This window comes from Pelmatolapia mariae, linkage group LG7 (assembly GCF_036321145.2).
Source record: "Pelmatolapia mariae isolate MD_Pm_ZW linkage group LG7, Pm_UMD_F_2, whole genome shotgun sequence".
NCBI lineage: Eukaryota > Metazoa > Chordata > Actinopteri > Cichliformes > Cichlidae > Pelmatolapia > Pelmatolapia mariae.
The window spans coordinates 48,286,240-48,312,520 of NC_086233.1; the positions used below are offsets into that span (position 1 = coordinate 48,286,240).

The 26,281-nt window shown below is 41.1% G+C and overlaps 2 protein-coding genes across 5 annotated transcripts; both read left to right on the forward strand.

Annotated features, from left to right (window-relative positions):
• The first annotated feature begins 432 nt into the window (after window positions 1–432).
• On the forward strand, window positions 433–7,903 carry LOC134631248 (uncharacterized protein C3orf20-like). Of its 4 annotated transcripts, XM_063479399.1 has the most exons (16): window positions 433–531; window positions 612–706; window positions 824–1,260; window positions 1,573–1,611; window positions 1,704–1,803; window positions 2,650–2,856; window positions 2,989–3,138; window positions 3,284–3,398; window positions 4,191–4,316; window positions 4,675–4,843; window positions 5,128–5,347; window positions 6,093–6,173; window positions 6,262–6,619; window positions 6,755–6,871; window positions 7,433–7,575; window positions 7,734–7,903. In XM_063479399.1, exons 1-16 carry the CDS (start codon window positions 475–477, stop codon window positions 7,777–7,779), a joined length of 2,460 nt encoding a protein of 819 aa, XP_063335469.1. In that variant the 5' UTR covers window positions 433–474; the 3' UTR covers window positions 7,780–7,903. The 4 variants fall into 4 exon arrangements, with proteins under 4 accessions (XP_063335469.1, XP_063335468.1, XP_063335471.1 ...); XM_063479398.1 differs by having other exon boundaries at window positions 7,433–7,903; XM_063479401.1 differs by lacking the exon at window positions 7,433–7,575.
• A 1,751-nt stretch (window positions 7,904–9,654) lies between these two features.
• LOC134631800 (FYVE, RhoGEF and PH domain-containing protein 6-like) lies at window positions 9,655–24,209 on the forward strand. The gene is made up of 19 exons (XM_063480356.1): window positions 9,655–11,504; window positions 14,591–14,729; window positions 14,977–15,044; window positions 16,228–16,258; window positions 17,848–17,999; window positions 18,400–18,556; window positions 18,669–18,756; window positions 19,289–19,339; window positions 19,469–19,527; window positions 19,619–19,690; window positions 20,442–20,510; window positions 20,817–20,900; window positions 21,003–21,082; window positions 21,250–21,352; window positions 21,474–21,620; window positions 21,715–21,903; window positions 23,242–23,370; window positions 23,463–23,602; window positions 23,705–24,209. Exons 1-19 carry the CDS (start codon window positions 9,655–9,657, stop codon window positions 23,739–23,741), a joined length of 3,645 nt encoding a protein of 1,214 aa, XP_063336426.1. The 3' UTR covers window positions 23,742–24,209.
• The last annotated feature ends 2,072 nt before the right edge of the window (window positions 24,210–26,281 follow it).

Below are 26,281 nucleotides of genomic sequence, written 5' to 3' on the forward strand. Positions count from 1 at the left end.
CACAGTTCCTGTGATGCTCGGATGTATGTGACAGTCCCGTCCCGGTGTGTGGCCTTTAAAAGCTGCACTGCGTGCTGGACTCATCACTTTCTCCGACCGTCCAGCGGCTGAGTTTCAGGTTACCGGGCAGCCCAGCGCACACCTGACTGCTGCAGCTCCTCAGTATCAACCTGTGCGCCCTTTCTTTCTCTTTGTGTGTCCACATTGCCAAACGCTCGACACCTTATCTGTTATTGAGAGTAAGTATTGTTGTTTGCACTGCCACAGATTCAATTTGATGCCCAGAGTCGATCATTAACGGCGCGTAACGCGAGAAGTGCGTATCCAAGCAACAAGGCGAGAACATGAACGGAGAGGGGGGGAATTTGCTGGAGTGAAATGTTGATCTTGAAGCACTTTTTCTCAGCTAGGTTACTTTTGCTTTGCTGCAAAGAGATACTGAGTGTGGGGGGGTTTCTCCCTTTGTAACGAGAAATGAGTTCTTCTGGTGGAACAGAAGGCAAACGGGGGCCCTTTTATTTCTTTGATCAGGTGAGGTGAGGATGCGTTTTGCTGACTGTGTAGTTTAAAAGAAAGAGCACAACTTTTACCGTCCAGTTGCCTCTCTGCAGCCAGCAGGACGAAATCGAGTTAAAGGAGAGCGAGGAAACATCTTACATTTGAGTGTGACCAATGGAGGAGCGCAATTCGAGGGCAGGATACGAAGGTAGGCTAATTAGAGGCTTGCACATTCTGACAGAGATGATCTGCTGTGGGAGCATCCGAAAAAAGGAGGAGAAGGAAACGTGGTTTACTGTAAATAAACTGTCTTATTTTCTCATAGTAATCTAGAGGAGAACGGGGAGAGGAAGGAAGAAGGCGATAAACCTGGCACATCGTCTGCTTTAACCCTGAACGGTTCGATCGAGGCATACAAGCAAGCAGCGCCTCAGTTATTAAATGAATTGGCTCGTCTGCTTTGGCAGCATAGGTGGGCTGATGAGAGGCGTCTTCCTCACGGGGTTGTAAATATTCTGAACTGCTCCTGGCACGATCTGACTGCAGGGGCGCTGCGTTCAAGTCCCAAACTGACTGACAAGCTACCGAAGTCTGTGGGCTCCCCGAAGCTGCAGCAACCTCCCCGCCAGGTGTCAGCCAGCGGCCGGGAGGAAACGGCAGAGGAGAACCCGTGCGCAGCAGGAAGTGCTGGTTTCACAGGGAGAAAGTGGCAAGTCAAACTAAACCCACGTGTGAAAAAGAGCGAGCAAAGATGCAGTAGAGGTAAAAGAAACAATTTCAGGCACATTTCTGTGGCCATAAAAACACTACAAGGGAAGATAACATACCAGGAAGGCAGGATAATCCCCCCACCCCCATTGGACCTTTCCAACAGCCCATACTTGTTCAGTCTTCTTCTTTTGTGAGGCATGTAGAAACTGAGATGTAGCTCTTGGGTTTTGTTTTTGTTTGTTTTCTTTTTGCAGTTTCTCTGAGCATTGCGCGCTCTGAGTTTGGGGGCATTTACGTGAAATAGTTTGGAAATTGTATTATAATCCTTCTAAGACTAAGTTTCATATTCTTGCTCTTAAACAGCTGGCAGCTCCACAGCAGCCACTCCCTCCATCTCATCCAGTAAGTGTAAACATGCAGGTATGACATGCAGCTGCAGCACTGCGTAAATGACTCTGTCACTGCCTCCGCTGTGTCATGTGTTTTGTGTGCAGGTTTGATCGCTCAGCCTAATCAAGCCTCCAGTGATGTGCCTAACAGGATCGGTTTGTATCAGTGGGTGGTGGAGAGACTGCAGGGAGCAAAAAATCCCGAGTGAGTTGTCAGCTTCTGTTTTTGCATTAATAGCATTTGCATTTCCAAATGATCAGATCCTGTTGGTCAGCTGATCTGTCCAGCAGATGAAATGCAGATGATGAATCCATTTTGATTGAATTTCAGGCTATTGATAAATATTTTAAATTTGGTCATCAGTTACTGAAATCCTTATCTGGTTAAAGCAATATAATCCAGTACTTTCACATGCATTGTTTAATATACATTAAGATCCATAGGCTTTTGGACAGTGACACATTTATTTGTAATTTTGCCTCTGTACACAACACAGGGGATCTGAAATCAAACAGTCAATATGTGGTTGAAGTGCTGACTTTTAGTTTTATTTCAAAGGGTTTGACAAAGGTTTCACGTAAACTGTTTGGAAACAATGGACATTTTTATACAGTCTACCATTGTCAGACACTCAAAGGAAATTAGACAATTGACCCTCTGTAGTTTGATGGTCAAATGAGGTCGGTTCCCTCTTTATCCCATGACTAATTAGGTAGATAAAAGATCTGGAGTTGATTTCAAATGATGCAATTGCATTTGATAGTTTTTCATTTAAATTCTCAATATGAGGTCCAAAGAAAGGTCAGTAAAAGCGTAGGCCATCTGAAGATGGGGGGGGAAAAAACAAACCTATCAGAGACAGAGCAAAAACGTTAGGAGTAGCAAAATCAACAAATTTAACAACACCAAAAGATGATGGCTTATTTCCATGGTTCAAAAAAACCTTTCACAACATCTAAACCAGTCAAGAATCTTCACACGAAAACTACAAAAGTCACATTTGTCCAAAAACTTTTACACTTAACCGTTTTGGGTTCTTTTTAAACATAGAAAACTGCCAACAACTGAGCTGGATCCGAACGAACAGCTTATCCTCCGTCACTATGGGGATACGAAGGCTAACGTGACACGCAGGAGAAGGAAGGACCATCCTTCCTCTTTAGTCAACGGGATGCCACAGATACCAGAAGTGAAGCAGCGGGATCCTGCCCGGCAAAAACTGCACTACAGGATCAACGATGGCTCCTCATTCATATAGTATAATTCTCTCATCATGTTTATTCATAAAGATTTCAATTTTAATGAGTGTCCAGAATTAAAGGTGGATTTGGGCATATGGAAAATGTGTCACTGCTGCTGACCTTATGACCTGTAATTGTGGCCCCTCAGTTACCCATCTGGTTGCATGGCAGTGTGCCAGAGTCACTCAGGCCTGCCCTGCGGAGGCTTCTATACCAATGTGTTCACTGACAGCAAGTTTCCCACCATCCTCGCGACTATTACAGCATTTGGGCGCGGGGCCGTCACACATCCTCTCAGGTGAGTGCATGGGACTTCCATTCTTTTCATTTTTTTTTTTTCTTACTGAAAAATATGAAGTAACATGTAAAAATACACGTATAACAAAATTCTTTTGCACATGCTTCGCCTGTTTGTTTTAAATCTTTTGTAACTGTTAATGCAGCTCGGCCGTCACAGCACTGTGGGACCACAATGGTGGATTCATGTGCGATATTTACGGAAATAAAACTAAGGAGTGGAGTTGGAAGACATATCACAGGGAAAAGATTGCAATACAGGTGGGGTCTACGAATTAATCTCCTCTCGATGTTGTTGTTGCTATTCTCTCATCAATAAATTGAAAAATTCGGAGCAAAAGTAGCCAGAAACACAGAGGAGGAATTGGCAGTACCGAATAAGCTAATCACAATAGTTAAGGACTGCACTGACACAGTGTGTACTTATATTTCTAGGGAGACAGCTGATTGATTTTTTTTTTAAATTGAATTTCAATGAAATAATAAAATCAGTACATGCAGCACTCCTCATTTTGTTCATGTAAGAATGTTTTTACATCTGAAAAACCTTTAAAAAATTACTAAGTTGAAAATAAATATGAATATTACATTTTGTAGCAAACTATCAAAATGATTTTTGGTCCCTGTGGTTTTTGCCTTTGGAATTACATATGCTAAATCATATGTAATGGTACTATAACCACAAGAGACGTGGAAAAAAATCATAAAAATATGATGGGGGAGTTTTGTTGTGAATGTTACACATTAGGGTTAAGGATATATAATCCACTCTCATGCACATCAGCTCACTTTGTAGGGTTTCAGTGGGGTTTGCGGTTACGATGTAGCTACGGTGTAGATTTCCTACTGAAGCAGAAATCCCCAGCAACACTAATTGTCTCTGACAGGACACAGAGATTCATATTTTATTGTCTGCAGGGTTTTTTTTGCTTTAGATTGGATCGTTTCAGGCGACGCAGACAGGAGAACTTGCTAACACTTTATGCCACTTTGCTTTTCTTTAGGGTTTTCATTTTCTAATAACTGATAAACGTGTTTGCTTGTCTCCTGTAGATTTCTGATCACGTGTCTGTGAGTCTGTTCAGCGGTACGTCTGCAGTGCTCACCTTCAGGTGTGAAAATGAAAATGCCCAGCTTCCGCTTTCTGCTCTGCCTCACCTTAATCAGCCAAAGGAAACAGTAAGATTACATTGTTTTTCACCTTGATATTGAGGAAGCTAAAATATTTCTCTGTAATATCAGTTCTGCATTTGCAGCCTTATTTGAAGACTCAGGAAACATTTATTTCTGATGCTGCTCAAGACCTCCTGTATCCCCCACTGACACATGTAACACACTTTTAATGATCAGATGATTGTGTCTGAGTGGAAAAGTGACACTGAGTGAATCAAACAGCTGATTAGATAAAGAGGAGCAGTTAGCTTAATAGCCACCAGTGCGTTTGTGCACAAATAGACAGTGGTTACTGTGTGTAGAGCAGCTAGCTAAATGCTTTACATAACATAATCTACCATGTGCACATAATGTTGTGTGGCAGAAGTTGGTGTGCTCTCGGGATGCTCTCCAGATGGTGAGAGAAGGGAAGAGGCAGGAGGAGTCGTCAGCACACTGGAAAAGAGGTCATCCTAGCGGGACACTGATGACGCTTCAGCAAAGAGTACACAAAACCGTGGAAGATTGGTTGGACTGTTATCGTGTGGCTGTCGGTACTTACACGCTCACAGCTTCCAAACATAGCCTCTCTAGCTTCTCTGACATTCACCCTGTTCTTCCCACATGTGATAAAACTGCAACAGCTGGTTGTGGTAACATCAAGACAACCTGACCTGGTCGGAGCTGCTTGGAATAGTTCAATGAAGCAAAAAGTTACAGGATCACTTCATCCTGCAAACTCGACATTATTGAATAGTTCCATGAGGATCTTGTTCACGGTCATCTGTGCAACTCTGTATCTGTGTGCATTTCTGAGTGACCTCTTCCTCTCCTTCAGGTATCAAGTGTCCTGGCTCAAAGCGGATGCCAGATGCCCCACCGAGGACCAGGCCGAGAAAAGAGGCACAGTCAGCTGCTCTGCCCTCTGTGAAGCTACCTGAACGAGTAAATGCTAACCCTGTCCAGCCAGAGGATAGCAGAGATGAGTTTCGGGAGCTTCACGGACACCTGTCGCCATCAGCCGAAAGAGCGCCGGACTTTCCCGTTGTGCTGCCTAGGTGCACGCTAAAGCCATTTCCACACATGTTATGTCAGGACATTTTTCTGACATTTTCAGGAGATGTTGCTCTTCAGTCGATTTCCAAAACTGCTAGAAACAGGACACATGGCACCCGATGGTGCTCTGTAAATTCACTGGGCAAATACCTTCGCTACTCTCACAAAGATGAAATTAAACATTACACAGTCTTCACCCTGATGATGTAGCAGTTTGAAAAACATTTAATGAGTTGGACAGTTTCTTCCTGACGTACAGCTCCGCTGGGCAACATTTAGAAGGGCTCAGTGCTCCAGTGGATGTGTGAAAATGATGTGACATACAGCGGTATCTGGATGTTTCTACTCTGGATAACTTAACCAAGTAAACACACTAAAGAGAATTTATATATATTATTTATTTATCCAGGTAAAAGTCTCATTGAGATTTTAACCCTGGAGAACCCATGGGGTCAGAGCCGACCCCATTGGTTTTCTAGGGAAACCATGGGGTCAAATTTGACCCCATGGGTTCTCCAGGGTTAAAATATGTCTTTTTCATGATGGACTTAGCCGAGTGTATGTACCTGCTCAACCAGCGAGTTATAACGGCACCTGCTTTAGTTATTCTTGAGCTGCAGTAACAGAAACACATTGCGGAGCAGTTTCAGTGCTTCACTTGTGCTACACTTGCACTAGATCTTTGCTGCATTATTGAAAGGCACACTGAAGAACCGTTTAACTTTTTTTTGACCTGTTTGTTGTCAGGACACCTAAAAAGCCTGAAAAGAAGGAACGTGGATTCACGCAGCTAGGACCTCTTCGGATTTACGGGAGCATCAAACCAGAGTAAGACCAGACGCTCAAGTTTGATGAAAAAAGTCAATTGCTACATGTTTTACTAGCCTTATAAAACATCAGATTCCCTGTCTCCCAGGTCAGTTTTTCTTCCAAATAATCCAGAATTGCGGATGTCCGCCGTCACCCACCTTCCTGCAGTGGCACCGTTCCGCCCCTCTGTCCCCCTCACAGTGTGCCCGGATCTACTCAGAGCGGCACTGCTGGGGGAAGGGCAGCGGAGGAGCTGCTGCTGCAGCACTAAACTAATGCCGGTAGTGACAGACCTGGAGTATGATGCTCTCATTATGGGCCAGCCTCCACAGAGTCAACAGATCCTTGTTGTGTGTGTGACTTGTCCACGTCAGCCTGTCGACACGCACGCAACGCCCGGCCAGGACTCGCTGGAGTATCTTTACAGGAGGAAGAACAAACACAGAACATCGCCTTGCACTCAGGTGTGAATCTAGGCAAAATAAGAGTTATGTTAGTGATACTGAGGCACATTTTCAAGGATAAAAACAGTGTTGCTTAGAGTCAGTCAGATTCAGTAACAGGTTGATTTTTATTTTTATTTTTTTCTTAAAATCCAGTGTCAGATGGACTCTTTTCGTGTGGTGAGGTATGAAATAGAAATGGAGAATCCCTGCTATGAATCCAAGAACATCCTGCTGCGCCAGCGACACAGAGCTGCTCCCGGCACGGTCCTGGTCAGTAAACCAACTGCAGACTTGTCCAAAAGCTGCATGCTATGCAAAGTGCACGCTTTCATGGTCCCCACTGGGTGGCAGCAACAAGCATCCCATCCCCCGATGTCCAAACATTCATTTAAAAGTATTAAAAGTAGACTCAAAGGAAATACAAAAGGGAGCTCTAATGACAACTGCTTCAGTGATGTTTGCTAACGTCCTTCACTCTGTAAATCAAACATAAAGGTCTGAGTTATAGTCACATGACACACTGTCAGCACTTAAATAATGTAGGTCAGCAGACCCTACTCAGAAACTCTGAAAGCACAGACATTACAAATAACAGGATGTGGTGTCACATCAACGCCAATCTATGTTGAAATCTAAAACTTAAAAATAACCTCATGATGTATGACCTTTGTTGTGAAACATTTTTGTAAACCACGTCTCTGCAAAGAAAAGCCCTCCCTGCTTAACATTTTTACATGTGGGGAGGGTAAAAATAACTGCAGTGGGGGACTGCAGAGGCGTTTTCTTCCACTTCCAGACGTGTAAAGTACTTTTTATATGCTCATGTGATAGATGTATATCAGAGGGAAGCTGCTGTTTGCGGGCTACATATGCAGCGATCACAGCTTCTCAGCCAGGGTCCTTGAAAAGCAAATCTCCAGAAGCAGAAGAGACTACAGATTAGGTCTGATTCTCCCGTCAGACTACAAGTTCAGGTATTACTCCACAATCCCCTCTGATTTGATGTCCTGTAAGCCAATGAATCAAACCGGTTATTGCATACTGGAACACATCACCACAGAACCACAAATAACAGAAGTTGGCTTTCTAAAGCTGAACACTTTACTGGTGTTCTTCCGATCTTTGCACACAGTGATTCTGTGAACACTCCTGCGGCTGCAGACACAGCGCTAACCTGAGGACATGACTTCACACCGAGTCCTTCACAGAAAAGGGAAACGGCGAAGGCAATGTAAAATTTTCATCAACATTTATGTGAAATTCTGACGGATTTCTCTGTGGAATAAAAAAACTGAAACATAACATGATGCCTGAGTCCTTATTTATCTTATCAATTAAGTCTTCACTTTCGCTTCTTTAAAGTGGCCTGCATTTGTATAGCGCTTTAAGATACGTAACTCCTCTGCAGGGACGGGAATCACACTGCATCATTCCAGCAACAGACCAAAACGCCCTCCAGCATTCCCTTGTCTTGTCACACACTCGATATTCCTCCATGAAATAAAACATGGATCAGGGGCCAGAGATCTGCCACAAGTTCCTGGATTCAATGATGAGAGATTGAGTTTCGACTTGGCCAAATAAACATGGCAAAAATGCGCTTAAAAAATCAACAACTAATCCATTATTTATATTTAATCCTTCTAATTATTCATCATGTCAAGCTGTCAGTCATCTGACTTTCTTTGTGACTTCCTGTAAAAAAAAAAAAATAAACTAAATGCAAAATCAACCAGCTGACACAAGGAGGGAACTGATGGGAATATATATATATATGTATATATTCCAAGTATTTCTTCCTCTGCGTAAAATATGTGTTACAAAGAAGCTGCTGGCTTCCTCGCATAGTTCTGGCTTCTTAGTCATACCATTAATAATAGAAAAGATGATGTAGGAGGAAAGATATGCGTGCATGGCACCTCGCAATATTCCTGAACAGTCATGAGCAAGCATTAAATCTTACTACAAGTCAGTGTTTATTGTTTCCGTGTGGAGAAGAGATTTTACAGTGTGACAACTCATAATAATGCCAATTTGTGGAAGATTTGGTTGCAAAGATTGACTCTGGCCGTCTGTGGCTCCTGGGGGGCCTCTAGTGGATCGTCCTCGGAAACAAAAAGGAAGCTCGCGGCTATTGGCTGGCTACATATCGCAGAACAGCAACAGCCGGTGCGCCTCCAGAGAGAAGAACTTGTTTGCGGCGGAATCACGTGTGCCACTCGGGTTAAAATCAAAGAAAATGTCGATTATTTGACACATTATGAATCGACGATCTGAACTTTATCCGGATATGAAGGACTTTTGTCTGCGGGACTGATTTATTTATTTATTTTGAATATAAGGACCGGAAAACAATAAAGAAAGAAAAACAGAAGCGAAGTGAGTGGAGCGATGATGAACTCAGGTAAGTTCCCCGTTCGATGACTTTTCTGGTTTATACGTGAACACGGTGAGCTGATAATGGCTAATCGGGAAATAGTAAATGCTCAGAGAAGATGTACTTCTATGCTGTAGTTCAGCATGTTTTTTCTTTCTATTCCTCCACAGTATAAATCTCACCTGTTTAGGTTCATCCTGCTTGGTATTCATTTAAACAGCATAGCTCTAAATGAAGTTACATTTGATTATCTTGAGTTTTGTATTGATTTTATTCGCAGTCAGCAGTTCAAACTGTGTCTTGTTGAACAGGGAAATATTTGAAAACAACGCCTTGAAAACCTGCTTGTCAACAGGGTTGCATTTTACTGCTTCTCCCACTCTTCATCTCCCACCTGCTAATCCCCCACTTTTGCATGTTGACGCGAGCTATTAGTTGGAGTAATGTGCTGCTACATAGAGGGGCAAACATAAATCATGTGATATTTGAACCCTTGGAGAGGTTGTTTATGATGTATACCGAGGTTAGGATTAGCAGTGAAAGAAAACACAGTAAGTGTTGTAACTTTCGTGGGGTTTAGATTACAGTCATTTTGATGTTGTTTTCCCTGAGAGTCAGAGGAAATAACTTTACCTCGAATCCCAACTTCATATATTTAATTTCTCTATTCCCAGGCATGCATAAGCCACCTGTGGCCCCTAAACCAAAGCTGCCTTACTACGAAAGTCCACGGCAATCTCCTTTCATCCCCAGAAAAGGTGACCTCTCGCAACCATCTCCTGGCACGCAGAGGAAGGTTAAACCGGCGCTAGCCCCCAAACCCTGCCCCTCTAAATTCAACGCTCCCGTGGAAGAGAGGCAACCTGTCTGGACGAGCCCACGTCAGACATCTGCGTCGGATACCCCCCAGACTGTAGGTCGTCTTGCTTCCCAAAATGGACTGCAGCACGAGAGCAAAAGGCCTGACTGGGATTACGTTGTTCCTATTTGTCTGTGCAGCAGTGACAACTGCACGTGCGTCAATTCTCAATGCACCCGCAAACATAGCAGAGAGAAAATAAACAATGAATACTTCAGAACAACGAATGCCTCTCCCACCCATACTCACTATCAGTCTGTTCAAGACGCACATGCTATTTACCAAAATGTCACTGTAAATACTAATATTTCCCGTCCTAAGGTGGCTTTTCGGCCGACTTCTCCTCACAGAACGCGGGGTGATGAGGCAAATGATGAAATTCTTGACGCTGTACCTGGACAAGTACCAGAGGAAGATGCTCTCAGTGTGCCACGACCCAAACTAATCCCAGCTCCCCCTAGGAAGTCCAGTCCTATCCCTATACCACAGAAACCCAGGCAAGCTGTTCAGAACCATAAGGAAAAGGTGGAGAAGGGGAAGGAAGAGTCTGTAAGCCAAGATGGCAGAGAAATAAACACCAAAAACGTGGCGGTGTCACCAGACAGGAAGGGCACATCATCACTGTCTGTCAGTGCACCTGAAAGTGAAAAGAAACTGCCAGCTTTTCTGTCAGTGAAAACTTGTCCCCCTCCAGCTGCTCCTCCCAAGAAAAAACCTTTTCTGTCTGAGCTCCAAAAAGTACTGAGCTCGGCTCCTCAGGCAATTCCAAAGGACGTGAAAGGGGAACATCTCGATTGGGGCCGTGGCACTTATGAGATGGATTTCTCCGCTGAAAAGGATAAAAAGATTCAGAGGAAAGCAAAGGGTGATGAGGAGGAAGCTTGTGGCATTTTGCATAGCCAGCCGGCCCTCAGCCAGCCTGTTGCCACAGCGGAGAAAGCTGGGATGGGTAAAGTACCTCCAAAGAAGCCCCAGAGAAAGAAGATGCTGAATCAGAATAAGGGATCCGCTGAGGAGAGAGCAGCAAGGGAGTTTGAAGGACACGGGAAAAAGGAGGAGCTGCCTCTGCCTTCCACTGACAAATCAAGCGGTAATCATCCAGCAGCTGAAGTTAATAGGCATTCTCGCTCCAGTGTGAACAAAGCCAAGTCCTTCTCCGGCGCTGACATCATTCGCTCTAAAAAAGTACAGAAGACAATTTCTTTCCGGAAACAGCCCTTGAAATTATCAACGAGTAGGTTACCCAGGCAGACGGAAAAAGAAGACCAGTTCCCAGACTACACTCCCAATGATAATGAACTAAGTGTTGACAACGACGAAGACCTATGGCAGAACTATCCCGAACGTAAATTCTCCGCTCCATTTACTGAGTTCGAGCAAAATGTGGACGGAGAAAATGAAGGAGAAGTTGTCCCATTTGAGGACAGCCCTGTGTATGAGGAGATATTAGACTACGCCAATGTGGAAAATTCAGGGCCATATCCTCAGGACCCCTACTCACAGCCTAAACCATGGCAGAGCTCAGTTTACACTGACCCACAGGGCTTATACTTACACCCTGACCCCTCAGAGAGCTCGGTGTATGATAATGAGGGCATTTATGAGGAGCAGGATCCATATATGTCCCTGGAGAAAGACCACCAACAGACACCAGCACTCTGTGACAGGTAGACCTGATGTACTCGACTATCTCTAAACCTGATTTATTTTTAACAGCATATTTTTCATTGTGTCCTGAATTTTTTTTTTTAAACAACCATTCATCTGCAAAATATGTTTCTGATGACAGAGGGCGAAAGGGAAGCGCGCAGAGGGCCTTCACATTGTTTGTTTTTCTAATTCCTGTCAGGGTAGTTTGACAGGTAGGGTGTGCTTGCATAGCCTTGATACACTGACTTAAACTACACAAGTTTAAAGTATAAACATGTTGTTATTATTAAAGGCAGAGACAATCTTTAGCCTAGAAGGGAAGAATACATACTAGATCAATGCAATCCACATTTCTGTGGTTTAAGAAGCGCTTTCACAGTGTCTTGGTGTTTGCAGCTCTGCAGTTATCTGGTGTTAGGAAGACACTAAAACTACACCTGTTTCTCTTCTTAAAGGCTCAGTTCAATAGAGTGGAGGTGATAGAATTAAAAATCTGCTGCTAAAAGAGGAAACCTTTCATCAGAACTCAATATAAGACTTTATTTTTCATTTTACAATGATTATCCATTATCAGTCCATTATCAGGGACTACAACATCTAGTCCTTTTACTTAATAGTTAGATTTATTTGTTTTCAAACCAAAAACCTACAATCCCAACTATAACTACCTAATGCTAAAAAGTATATATGTTTATAAAACTGTTAGTGATGTGTGCATTAGGGGAACAAAAGGAGTTTCTGGGCTTTGTTCACAAATGTGTGGGTGGCGACGTGCTTATGCTTCTCACAAAATTCCCGTCAGATTCATGAAGCGTGTCCACTGGACAGTTTTGTTCTGTAGCGACTTAGAATAATCTGCAATCTGCATCCCATGATCAACACTAAGATGTAATGAAGATGCATTAAGTTAGTGCTAAATAAATATGCAAATAAATAAGGGGTGAAGAAATGGAAACAGTAGTGTCAGAGGAGGAAGCCACAAAAACAGCAACACCTTTCAAAACTGTTTCTGGGTCTTCAGATAATAGAGCTGATGATTAGTATTTTCCAGGAGATGGTAACTATGGTTTAAAAATCAATCAAACAAACAAAATAGAAAAGTCTCGGCATGAACAGACCAGAACAAAATGAAGCAAGGAGCGTCCGATCTATCAGCCCAAGATAAAAAAAAAAAAAAGGCACTACACTTACTGGAAAAACAAAACAAAAAACATCCTTCAGCATACGCGCGATATTGCCAACCACCATCTTATCATTCATTTCTAGGCATGATAAGAAGTACCTGACCAGGATAAGATATACTTAAATAATCATAGTAACTGGAACATTTGTTCCAAATGTGTCATGTGTGAAGGATGAGTTTTGTTTGGTCTTTGTATTGGTTTGTTAAACTACAGATGCCTACTACTACATGTTGAGTCACTGTCTACTCTTGCTCCCATTTTCTTAACATTTAATGTAATTTTTGTCCTCTGTTTTTAATTTAATTGTATTAGTGTTTTTATTTTGTTTCTGTCATTTTGGAAAACTGTAAATAATGGCTAATGAAAGTGTTGTCGTGGCACGGTGTTGTGCTGGACAGCACCGTCATCTCATAACAAGAAGCTCCTGGGTTTGATCCACGGGCTGGCCGGTCTTTCTGTGTGGAGTTTGCATTTTCTCTCCAGGTACTCCACCTTCCTGCCAGAGTCCAAAGACATGGATCTTAGGCTATTTAGTGATTCTAAATTGGCCATAGGTGTGAATGTGACTGTAAATGGCTTTCGTGCAATATTTTAGCAGCTTGTCCAAACTACTGCCGTCTCCCCTCCACCTTCAATCCTAAATTCAATCAGTGGAAGAAAATGGATGGATGAAATATTTTTGATCATCAACATTATTAGTGGTGGTAATAGTAAAGTTTTAAGATGTGCTTTCTAAGACATCCAGGCCTTTATTATTTGTTCCTGAACATGTTCTAACTTTGTTTGCAGATTATGAACAAATTAAGCTGAGAAAATATCACAGATTTGTGCATTAAATCTGTTTATGTACAGATTTGTGTGTTTGCACTGTTAGATATTGCTCCCTGTTTCTGCAGATCTAGATACATTCATCATAAGAAGCAGATCAGTGCTAAATAGATACGTTTTTACTTTTTTGCACTTTTGTTGAACTGCCCCCTTTTTTTTCTTTTCTGTTTTTTTTAAAAAATGTTTCTGAGTTTGCGTCTTCATTGGCTCCAGTTTTTAATTTATTATAATTTTTTCCTGTGTGTATATTCCCTGAAGTAATCTTTGTAGTAATCCTGTTAGTAGGCAAAGAATTTCACATGTCTGGTTTTGAATGAGCAGTTTGCAGAAGTCAGCTGGATAACAGGATTACAGTTTGTGTAACTGCACACGCTGCCTCGAACAGCTTAGCATGTCGCAGCGCTTTGGTTCAAACACTCACATGTTGGAAACACGTTGGCTCATAGCAGAGACCGCTCACTGTGAAGTACTACAGCTGTTGTAAAGGGGGCACAGACTGGCTTCTTGCGTTTTTTTTCCCCCCTTAGCTTTGTCTGGTTTCTTTCTTTGTAAGTTTTGTTCAGGGAGGTGCCTTCTGAGAATCCTCAGGGAATTGTGGCATTTTAGACATGCGGCGCATCTTTGGCACAATTTCCTGTTAGCTGTTCATGTGAAGTCTGTTTAAAACTGCTGGGTTAAATTGCCAAACGCATGACGATTTCTGAGTTCTGTGAGCAGATGTAAAAAGCTGCAATAGAAGTAGGCTTGTGATTGCATTGATAATTAGATTTAACATTTAAAGGTGTGAAGTCCTCCCTTTCCTGTGTGCATTTCTATGACTTTTAATAATAAATGCTCCCGTATAAGAAATTCTTGGGATTAAATGCTGAGGAGGGTTTTTTTTTTATATCAGAAATCTTCCTCATTCTTCTGAAATTCCCTTCCTCTCGCTCGTGTGCCATGTGTATTTTAAAGGTGTGTCAGCGCCTTTCAAATGCAGAATAAATGCCTTCAGGTAGTTCTGTGTCAAGACTACCTGCCCTGTTTGTGTTTGTCAGTCCCTGTTTTGCTCTTTGACTAACATGTGTTTCTGACTTCTTTTTTTTGTACAGAAGCTCCTTTGAAAAAGACGTTGTTCTCGAGGTGCCGTTTGATGAAGACTTCATCCAGACCACCTCAGAAGATGAAGGCGAGAATGACAGCAGCTCTGACTCAAGTAAAGGTGACCCTGAGCAGCCAGAGGAGAAAACGGTGAGGAGCAGATGCTGTTAGATCCTGACAGGGTTTGCTCATTGCAAGAATTTCAAGGTTGCAGGCAACTTAGTCCTGCAGGGGAGAACACGCCTTCCTTTAAAAAACAACAAAAAAACCCCAACATTTATAGCATCATCCTCATGCTGTTTCTAATAGATTAATATATTATTATTGCATCTTGTACGTGTGCTACATTTACTGTACTGTTTTATTCAAACTGTACTGTTTTTATTGTCTTCATCAGACGGCGAGTGAAAAGAAGAAAAACAAGATATTCAACATTGCACAAGAAATTATGACCTCTGAGAGCGTGTGAGTGTCCTTTTTTTTTCGTCATTTGCATTTCTTGAACTCCATATAGTCTGCATATAGTCTAGGATAATTTTGCCCAGATTTTGGGATGTCTGTCTCTCAGGTTTGTTGTGGGTTTTTGTAGATTAAAAGTTTCTCTTGGTGTTTGCAACATTAACTTACACACTGGGGGAAAAAAGACTGGAGAAAAAGCCATTTAACTAAACATTTAATTGTTAAGAAGTGCAATTTCAACAAAAGAAATAGTTGTAGTAGCTCATCATCCAGATCATCTGGTGTGTGTCTTGCATTGTGTAACTATATTATATGCTGCAGCTCGCCTTCTGATGCGAACTAAAAGATGTGAACGTATTTCCCTGGTGCTTGCCTCTTTCCACTGGCTCTCTTTTCACTTCAGAACTGATTTTAAAATGTTGTTGTTGATTATAAAGCCCTGAATGGACAGGCTCCTGGGTATTTGTCTGATCTCTTGCAGCCTTATGTGCCCACTAGATGTCTTAGAACAAATGATCTTTTGCTTTTAGCCATACCAAGGTCACAGAGGTGATCGAGCGTTTGGGGTCGTAGCGCCTAAACTGTGGAATAATCTACCCCAACACATCAGACAGGCTCCTACTGTCAATCAATTTAAATCTCATCTAAAAATACATTTGTATTCACTGGCTTTTAGTACAGTATGAGAGGTAATTGGTGCTTGGTGCTAATAATAAAAGTTACTTGGTACTAGTTATTTTGTATTTCTGTACAGCACTTTGGTCAGCGTTGCTGTGGTCATTAAATGTGCTATATAAATAAAAAAACTACTTTGGTGTAGTATGAATGGCAGTGGGGGAGGTCTTTCTCCATAGGGAAAGCTGTAAAACGTGAAAGTACAGTTAAATGTTCAAAATCTATGAACTCCTTCACATTTTGCAAAGCCTTCCTGCGGGCCTGACTGGAATCGTTGTCAGGCTGATTCTGGCCCCTGGGCCATATGTTTGACACACTGCTCCACTTGCATCCAACAGGTGGTAGAATCTAGCAGGATCTGTGTGTAAGCGCCTGACTGGAAAAAAAAATTCCATTCACCTTCATTGTAATGGGTAGACACACAGATATGTCAAAACCTCACAAAACATGAGGATGTATTGTTGTATGGAGGCAGCGATTGTGTAACCATTATAACTGTATTTTGTTTTTCCAGGTTTGTTGACGTCCTGAAGCTGCTTCATGTTGTGAGTACCTCCACATGTCACCCTTTAAACAAAAGCAACCACCGTGTTTGCCATGAAAAGAGCCGTGGGTATATATTTGAGCCAGTGCTGGTCTAGTGTCGGAGCCCACATTCTCCATATGTGTTTGATTTGATCCTCATAGAAGGGCACAATAAACTTTTCTCCGTCCTTCTGGCAATAAAAGGTTCTTATTGTAACACTACACTTGCTCTGAATGAAACACAGTCGCGTTGTTTTAACCTCAAATGGTTCACGCTGCCAAAAAAATGATCTGATTCCTATGCTGTACTTCCCCTGCAATGTTTGCTATGCGACAAGAAGGGAAGAACAATATTTTTGTGTCGTCCAACCAGTCTAACCAACTCTTAGCCAACCCACTCTTAGATCGGTGATGTCACTATAAGTAAAGGACTCCCTATCTCTGCGAGAATCTCCACATCTGTTTCTGTTTGTTTGTTGAGTCTTCGCTTTTTCTTGACAGTTCATCATATCTGCTCAGGAAGAGGAGATGTGATGAATTGCAGTGTCAAGTGTGAGGAAATTTGATCAGGGCTGGTACGTAGGACGTAGTAGCCTTGAGTGATAAGCGACGACTCCCGTCTATGACTGTATAGCATACACGGGAAGCGCTCGAGTCTCTGTGGATTGCACAGTTGTGAAGAACAGATCAGATGAAGTTCAAAGCAATGTTGAAGTGGCTTTCTATTTTACCCAGCTCTGTCAGATACTCAAACAGACATCAGCACTCACCACAGCATGTATATTCTATCTGATTTATCTGGTAATGCATATTCTTAGACGCTCTCGTTCTTGGGATCTAAATGCAGACAATAAAAGCTACTTTGATTTAGCTGCTTTGTTTGTCTAACCCATGTGTTATAATGGAAACAAGATAACCAAACTGGCCTTTTGCTCAAAACCAACAAGCCTAACGTCACACGTTTGTTACTGCTGACTGTCTGCAACGTAGTTTTTTTCTTATCTCGTAAAACGTACATGTTTTTAATTTTTTTTTTCTGCTACATCCTTCACCATGTGAGCCACCTCCTACACTGTCAGCTGTTTTTTTTTTTTTTTTTTTTTTTTTTTTAGTAGGAGGAAATCGCACGTTAACCACAGGAGCTCTCTGCTGGGTACATGGTCTGTTGGCAGTTTTATTTGCCATGTGTCTCTATAAACCACCAGAAAGCGAACCATAAATGGTACCCTCAGTGTTTGCTGCTCTTTATTTATTATTTCTTTGGTCCTGATTTATTTTATAAGAATGACAGTGTGTCTTTTGTCCTGTCTTGCCCGCTTAACCCCTAACCGGTCACAGGGGATGGCCGCCTCTCCCTGAGCCTGGTTCTGCCGGAGTTTTCCAGTTAAAAGGGAGTTTTTCCTTCCCACTGCCACCAAGTGCTTCCTCATATGGGGTCATTTTATTTTGGGGGTTTTCTCTGTGTCATTGTAGGGTCTTTACTTTGCAACATAAAGTGCCTTTAGGCAGCTGTTGTGATTTAGCACTATGCAAATAAAACAGAAATTAATTGTCTTTTAAGAATGCACTTAAGCTGTGCCCATCTGACTTTTTATCTGTCTATCAACAGGACTTTCGTGAAGCAGTGTCTAAAGCCTCTCGCCAGAGTGGGAAGCCTGTGATTGAGGACCGTCTTCTAAACCAGATACTGTACTCCCTCCCACAACTCTACGAACTCAACCAAAACCTCCTCTCTGAACTGAGACAAAGAATAGCTAAATGGTATAACAAAGTTTTTTAGTTTTTTTTTACTGAGAGCTTTACATGTGCTCTTGTTGCCGATTGGGAGCTAAATCATGCAGTAATAACTGATAGTCTTCAGAGGTAGAGGGATGTTTTTATGTTTTAACTCCATACTAATGCCCACGGTCTTAAATCAAGTCACGATACCTATGTGGTGCTGTTAATGCCTGTTGAAAGTGTGGTTAGTCGGGTAAAGAGGAAACTCAGAACATTGGTGAATTTTTTCTGTTCATGATCCACAAGGAAGTATTCAAGCTCTGGGTAAGAATATATATTTTCACATGTTTTTGATAATTCACCGCCCCCCCCCCCCACCTAATCACCTAGATGGATCGAGGAACTGACCAGTGTTTTTCTTTTTGCTCGGTTTTGTTTACAGGAACGAGAATCCCCAGGTAGCAGACATTTTCCTGAAACAGGGGCCCTATCTGAAGATGTACTCGACATACATTCGTGAGTTTGACAGGAATGTGGTTCTTCTGGATGAGCAGACTAAGAAGAATCCAGCATTTGGCGCAGTAGTACGGGAATTTGAGGTAATGGTGCTCAACCTGTTCTGTGTGTAAGCGGGTGTCTTTGCTCCCTTTTTCAAAAACAAAACAAAAACCATTAAATGTTGATTTGGTTTTGTTCTCTTTTTTTGTTAAGGCTAGTCCACGCTGCGCCAGCTTGGCTCTGAAGCATTACCTGTTAAAACCTGTACAGAGGATTCCTCAGTATCAGCTGCTACTCACAGGTAAACCTGTAAATAAAGAGTCATTGAAATAGATCTTTATGTTTCTTATTTAATACTTAAAGGTGAGTTTAACTTAAGTACAAACTCAGCTCATTGTTGTAGTTTTGGACTCCTAAACTGTACATGTTGGCGCAGCTTTTGATGTCTCATCTCAGGCATCATGCTGCCCTCTGGTGCTTATTACGAAAATCTTTTGTGCTCCTTCTTGACTCCTTGTATAATAAGGCTTTTGAAGTGCAGTCCGAATCAGATTTGGTGACATAACATAAGCTTCAACAAGAGTGAGCTTGTGGATTCACGAGTCTGGTTAATCGGTCAGTGCCAACATATGATGAATGTTTCCCACGTCACTCTTGTATAGCTGCGTTACGTAAACACCTGAAGACCTTTTCATCCAGGATTTAAGTTCTGAATCATTCCAGGAATTGGATATAGAAACTGAGCCCTTAACACCCATTTGCGTACTTATTGATCACTTGTTGTGGTTACACTGTTGATCGCAAAACTTAAATGTTTTTTTATTTTGTTTTAGATTATCTAAAAAACCTGCCTGAAGATGCAGACGACTACAAAGACACAGAAGGTAACGACATAACCTTTATTTTTATTAATTTCTTTAAATCTGCAGATCCGTAAATATTCTTGATGGTTTTAGTCGAATGGAAATATTTCTTGTCATGTGTGTGGCAATTACAAATTTGTGTCCATTCAGCTGCCCTTGCTATAGTGAAAGAGGTGGCCAGTCATGCAAATGACTTCATGAAACAAGGGGTGAGAGCAAAATAGAAATTTCATGATAAGCAATCACATGGTAAATCCCTAATACACGTTACTTACACATTCCACTCGTTTTTTTTCTCAGGATATCTTCCAGAGTTTGATCCGTGTCCAGTGCCGTCTAATTGGCAACCATGAGATTGTCCAGCCTGGCCGGGTGAGGTCATAAAGCTTTTGTAAGATTTAGTACATACACACACATTGACACGCAATGTCAATGTAGGAAAAGCAAAGGTTGTGCTAACACGGATGATGTCTCTCTGATTCTAATGTCCCAGTGAGCCATCACGCTTTTCCAGCATGAAGGACCCTGGGAAAAACTGAAGCAGCTAAACTGGTTTCCCGTTAGGCGATACATACTGTACTCAAGCAGGTGTAACCACCAGAGTCTGGTTTATTTGACTAGCCTGATCTTTACATACCATGCTTGGGCATATTTAACTGAGTTGTTCCACTTGGTGAGAAAGTGGGAACGCAATGTTTCCTTAGTTGAGATTAACAATATGTTTTGCAAGAGTTTCCTGGGCTGACGTAGGCAGCGTTAACGTAGCATGTTATTTGTTGATGGGCGAAACTGAAGCTCCCACACAAGCACTGGGACACCATGAAAACAGCACACAGGAGTGTGCCTGAGTCCAGGATGTTCTTGCTAACCACTGAGCCACCATGTTGCCACGTGATTATTAAGGCGGGCTGCTAATATTGACCTTCTCTAGGCCATCAATTGGAGAAAATAATGAACTTCAAGCTCTGCAAAGTACTTTTCTTCACAAGTTGCAAGAAGAAGTTCTCGATAAAGAAAAGGCAGTGAGAAGAGTGATAAAGTAAAATATAGGGAGGATCAGGGTCAGATATTTTTTGCTAATTTACACTTTTTTGTGATTTCTTTTTTCCCCCCTTTTTTTCAGGTATACCTTAAAGAGGGGATTTTGATGAAGCTGTCCAGGAAAGTCATGCAGCCCAGAATGTTCTTCCTGGTATAGTCGATATTTCCTTTTATTTTATGCTTTCATAACCAAATCACAATCGAACAGCAGTGTTTCTGTCATGTGCCTCCACTCATGGTTCCCTTCCTAGTAAAACATGTGGTCATACATTCTGTTGAGCTGATATAAGGAACTTGGATTGATTAATAGCTTTAGCTTTCAAGGTGCTCAGATGTCTTTCCACATTTGTTTGATATTTTTCCCACATTTTTATAATCTCATTAATCTTATTACTGGTGTATTTGAGACTCGATGGTCATGACAGAATGAAAATGTTTCATGTCATTTTCCATTTAGTTTAACGACATGTTGCTGTACACCAAACCCGTTCAGTCAGGCCAATACATGTTCAAAAACACGCTGCCCCTCAGAGGAATGAAGGTGAGAACTCTTTCTTATTCTGTCTCATCAATTTTCACATTTTCTCACATCACGAGATCATCTTTATGCTGGCATCGCGGCTCACAGTGAAAATAATTACAGGTTAGCAAACCGAGTCAAGAGGCCTATCAGAACGAGCTGAACATCGTGAGTGTAGAGCGCTCTTTCATTCTCTCCGCGAGGTAATGATCAGAAATGAAAGAGGCCTTTGTAATTTAAGATGGTGTGTTGTTGTTGTTATTACATTTTATTTCATTAGTGTATGTTCTTTTTTTTCTTTTTTCTTTTTTTTTGCTTGAATCTATTTTGTTTTGTTTTTTCACATACGCTCTGTTTTCTCTTTCTGTAGCTCGGCCAAGGAACAGGACGAATGGCTTGAAGCGATTTCCACAGCGATCAGTGAACACACCAAGAAGACGAGCAGCTTTACCCCTGGCAAGCCTCAAGATGTGGTAAGATCACTTAAAAAAGTACATCTCCAGCTGTTGCAATATGTGAGCAACATTTAACATTGTGTGAGCAGCCACTGAAACTCCTGTGTGCCTTCATTTTTTTTGTACCACTCATATTCAGCTGGATGGCACTGATGTTGGCGATGGTGCTCCTTTGGGATCCAAAGCCCCCATATGGATCCCTGACAAGCGGGCCTCCATGTGTATGGTCTGCACCTCCAAGTTCACCCAAACGTGGAGGAGACATCACTGCCGTGCGTGCGGAAAGGTGAGGCATCAGTTGTACAACATGCTTACTGTCCAGAATGAGGGAGAGATGGAAGGGCAAAAAAAGTAAAACTTGTGCTTTATTCTTTCACCAGATTGTGTGCCAATCTTGCTCCTCCAATGAATTCCCTCTCGAATATAAAAAGAACAAGTTTACTCGAGTGTGTGACCAGTGTTTCCAAGTTCTTTTGGAGCAGAAAGGCGAACAGACCCATCAACTTGGAAAAAGAACTGCGTTTACTTTCCACAAAAAGCAGAAGTTGATACCCGCAACCCTCAAAGAGGTAGTTCATATGTCGCCCTCATCTGTATACACTTTCCATTACAACCTCATTACTGAAGTAGTTTATTTATTATTCACAATAGAACAATAGAAATTTTTTTTAAACATCTGGGCAGTTCCCAGATGTTTAAAACTTTGGACTCTGCTGGACTTTCAAGAGAGGAATGTTGTCCCATTTTTGTCTGATATAGGATTCTAACTGCTGAACAGTCCTGGGTCTTCTTTAACGTATTTATTGTTTTATGGTGCTTGAAATGTTTTCAGTAGGTTAAAGATCCGGACTGTTGATGTATACAGTTTAGCATTTTCTTGCTGAAGTATACAAGGTCTTCACTGAAAAAGATGTCATCTGCATGGGACCATATATTGCTTTTAATACCTCTCAGCATTAATAATGGCTTTTCAGATATGCAAGCTGCAAATTCCATAAGCTCTTGTGCGACCCCCGTACCATCAGAGATCCAGGCTTTTGTACTGAATGCTGATAAGGCAGGGGTGTCCAACTCCAGGCCTCGAGGGCTGGTGTCCTGCAGGTTTTAGATGTGTTCTTGATCCAACTCAGCTGATTTAAAATTACCTCCTCAACATGTCTTGAAGTTCATAAAACCTGCAGGACACTGGCACTCGAGGCCTGGAGTTGCATACCCCTGGACTAAGGGAAAGCGGAAAACTGTTCCATGGACACCACCAGAGGACCAGAAGACCCCTTATCGCAGGGGTGCCCAACTCCAGGCCTCAAGGGCCGGTGTCCTGCAGGTTTTAGATATCACCCTGGGTCAGCACACCTGAATCAAATGATTAGTTCATTACCAGGCCTCTGGAGAACTTCAAGACATGTTAAGGAGGTAATTTAGCCATTTGAATCAGCTGTGTTGGATCAAAGACACACCTAAAACCTGCAGGACACCGGCACTCGAGGCCTGGAGTTGGACACCCCTGCCTTAGTCCATTTTAAATGAGTTTTGGTCCAGAGAAGATGGCAGTGATTCTAGATCATGTTCACATATGGCTTCGTCTTTGCATGATAGATTTCTCCAGAATCTCTGAATCTTTTGAAGACTTTATGTATCCAGGTTAATTAGTTGTAGAAAGTTCTTTCCAGCCTTTATTCCCCCCTGTTCCAGCTTTTTGAGAAGTTTTGCTGCCATCAAATTTAAAATGAGTTAATATTTTTCATTAAATAGTAAAATTTCTAAACATTTAATATTTTCAATTTCTCTTGTTATAAAAATTTGGATTTATAAGATTTGCATTCTGTTTATATTTACATTTTACAGTGTCCCAACTTGGGTTCATATAATGTTCAGAAAACTCATCAGATTGCTTTTACTTTGTAAAGGTGACGGCCAACACAGACGACTCCTCTATGAGTGGGTACCTGCAGGCGTCCAAGGTGGCTAAAAAGCACGGGAAGAGGTTATGGTTCGTCATTAAAGGCAAGGTCCTGTACAAATACGCAGCAAGTGAGGTAAAGTCTTCTACTTGTATTAATAAAAGCTCAGTATGACAGTTGGAACAAAGAGAATTAATGCAACGTTTGTTTTTCATTTCTTCATGCAGGACGTGGCAGCTTTGGAGAGTCTGCCCCTGCTGGGATTTGTTGTAAAAGCTGATTCCTCACAGACGTCGCAGTTCAAACTCTACCACAAAAACAAAGTTTACTACATTTTTAAAGCTGACAGCCCAGAGACTGCCCAAAAGTACTGTAGAGAGATGCTATTTATTATTGCATATAGTGACAATATTAATAATATTAAAATATTGTGATAATATTAATATTTCTTTTTTTCTTTTTTTAACAGATGGATCAAGTCTTTTAAAGAGGCTGCTGTGCTTTAATATCTGTTGTGTGAAGCTGCTGGCTGTGCTTGCCTTGGCTGAAAATGTTTTACCTCAGTGCTCCCAGAAATCTGTAAAAAGCATCTGGAGTCACCAGTTTTGTTTTTATTGATTTTATTGTAATTACTGTAACTCGTTTTTACATCGTTTTTAAAGCTCTCTTGTGGAGATGGGATTTACCCATTTTTATTTTTGCACAGTCACATGAATCTTTTCCACATGCATTTAAAAAGTTTAGGCTTCAATGTCAGAAATCCATTTTTAGACTTTAATTTTGGGTTATGCTTTTAATGCAATTGTCTAATGTCATGCTTGGATTGCCATAGTACAGATTTTATGAAAAAGAGAATTATCCATTAATTACTATGGGCACGGCTGCTGTCATAACATGTGAACACACGCCTATCCAGCAGATTCCTAAATAAATTATGTAGGTATTTCTTGTGGTTTGGGAATGCTTTTTTTTTTTTTTTTCACACTTCATAAGTTACCATAGAGCACGTTCAGAGCAATGTTCACTTCCTGCTTGGGTAAGAAATGTTTACTTTATATTCTTAGACTGGAGTCTGCAATCTAAAGTCTCGATGATGTATTGGTGGAGAATTCACTGTTCAAACTGTCCCATAATGGGTTCTGCACTTAAGTCAATCAAATGGCTTCATATGATTATACCCTAAATATATATCTATGTAAATAGAGGTGATTGTAATTAGATTGACAAGAAATTAATTTTTACTGCTCAAATTCTGTCATTGTAATAAATTTTTATTTTCACGTGTTTATTGTTGTTGTATGTATGTTTGCTGAAGTTATTCTTTTCCAACGTTAACGCTATACTTTAAAGTAAAAGTGATTTGGGTGTAAATGCCGCATATTGACTGTACAGTTTAGTCATTTATATTATATAAGTCCTCATGATGGATCTTAAAGGTTTATACAATCTTTTGCAGATGTCTTGAGTCACCCCTCATTTCATTACCAGAGTTGGTCCAGAATTATTCTTGAGCCATAGCTCTTCAGGCTTTCAGAAGGTCTTTAAAAGTTTCTTCTTTGGACATTGTCTGCTTTTTCATTCATTTTCAGTCCAGTCCTTGTACCTAAATTTTATCTTTACACGCTGTGTTACTAGCAGCCTGTTGCAAAAACATGTAATTTAACACTGTCTGACAGGCATAATATTGTAGTTTTGCACCAACAAAGTGATTCTCAAAGAGCTACATCAGATGGACAGTATCTGAAAGTTATGTCCTTAAGAAATAGGAAAAAATCAAGCAAAGACTTGACACAGGACCTGAGAGATGCATGTGGTCCTTCAACTGATTCATCTACTTTTCATTGAAGCCTCATCAGAAATGGTCTCAATGGAAGGGTGGTAGGCAAAACACCATTCTTAAGGGATGGAAACAAGAAAAGGATGAGATATGCCAAAGTACAAAAGAACTGGACTTAAAATCAGTCTTATGAGGTGATGACCCCAAATTTTGTTAATGTGTCCAGAAGAGGCCTGGAAAGAGATACAACAGTGAGTGTCTACAGTCACCTGTAAACATGGTTTGGGTTTGGAATTCAGTCAGTGGTGTTGGGGATTTTATCTGAACTTATGGAATGAATACAAAGAAGCACTGGCAGAATTTGATGTGCCATGAAACATCAAAGCACACAACAGTGTCAGTCATGGATTGGTCTCCCCAGAGCCCAGAGATCAACACTATTGAAGCAGTGTGGGTTCATCCTTTTTTAAAAATAATGTCATTCAAGAATCCTCGAGAACTGTTCCTGAAAATTTCTTTAAGAAATTACAAGAAAGTTTAACTACGAGAGTTCAGGCTGTGTTGAAGAAACACATGACACTGAAAGTCAGTATTGCACACACTCTGTTTCTGCCTTATAGACTCTATTTCTAATTATGTTTACATGTGTCAATAAGTTATTGCACCTATTTCCTACTTTGCTAGCAAAATAGGGGCAGCTTATGACATGCACAGCATTGTAAGACCATCCATTACATAACTGTTAAGTTACCAAAGCATAGTTTTAGGATTATTCATTTATCTTTACAATTATAATTCTTCGAGTAATGACAGCAGAGCAAATGGCATCATTCATTTTTATGCTACTGTTATATGGAACTAAATATTATTTATTTCTGTCACTTTATTCACTCTCAAGTATAATAATATGGAACCAGTAACCAGTCAAGAATATACTGGAAAAGACATGTAATGAAACAGGTTATGCTTTCTCATTACTTAAACTTTATGTAAGTAAGTAAGTAAGTAAGTAAGTAAGTAAGTAAGTAAGTAAGTAAAATTTCATTTATATAGCACCTTTCTAGATAAAAAGATCGCAAAGTGCTCTTTTTATCTGCACTTTATGTATGGAAAAGCTGGTTGTGTAAAATGAATTTTATTTGCACTTAAAAGAGGGCGGTTCATTTTTTGTCATTGTGTCCCTTTTTAGTATAAAGGTGCAATATTTTCAACGTTTGATTATGACATTTCAAAAGGCTTACAATGTCTTCATAACAGTTTGCTGAATTT

Coding starts and splice junctions, on each gene's coding strand:
- LOC134631800 (XM_063480356.1), top strand. CDS start 9,655: ATGCATAAGCCACCTGTGGCCCCTAAACCAAAGCTGCCTTACTACGAA. Junction 18,757..19,288: donor GTATCAGCTGCTACTCACAG/GTAAACCTGTAA, acceptor ATTTTGTTTTAG/ATTATCTAAAAAACCTGCCT. Junction 21,353..21,473: donor CTGGCAAGCCTCAAGATGTG/GTAAGATCACTT, acceptor ACTCATATTCAG/CTGGATGGCACTGATGTTGG.
- LOC134631248 (XM_063479398.1), top strand. CDS start 475: ATGAGTTCTTCTGGTGGAACAGAAGGCAAACGGGGGCCCTTTTATTTC. Junction 3,139..3,283: donor GCCGTCACACATCCTCTCAG/GTGAGTGCATGG, acceptor CTGTTAATGCAG/CTCGGCCGTCACAGCACTGT. Junction 4,317..4,674: donor TTAATCAGCCAAAGGAAACA/GTAAGATTACAT, acceptor GTTGTGTGGCAG/AAGTTGGTGTGCTCTCGGGA.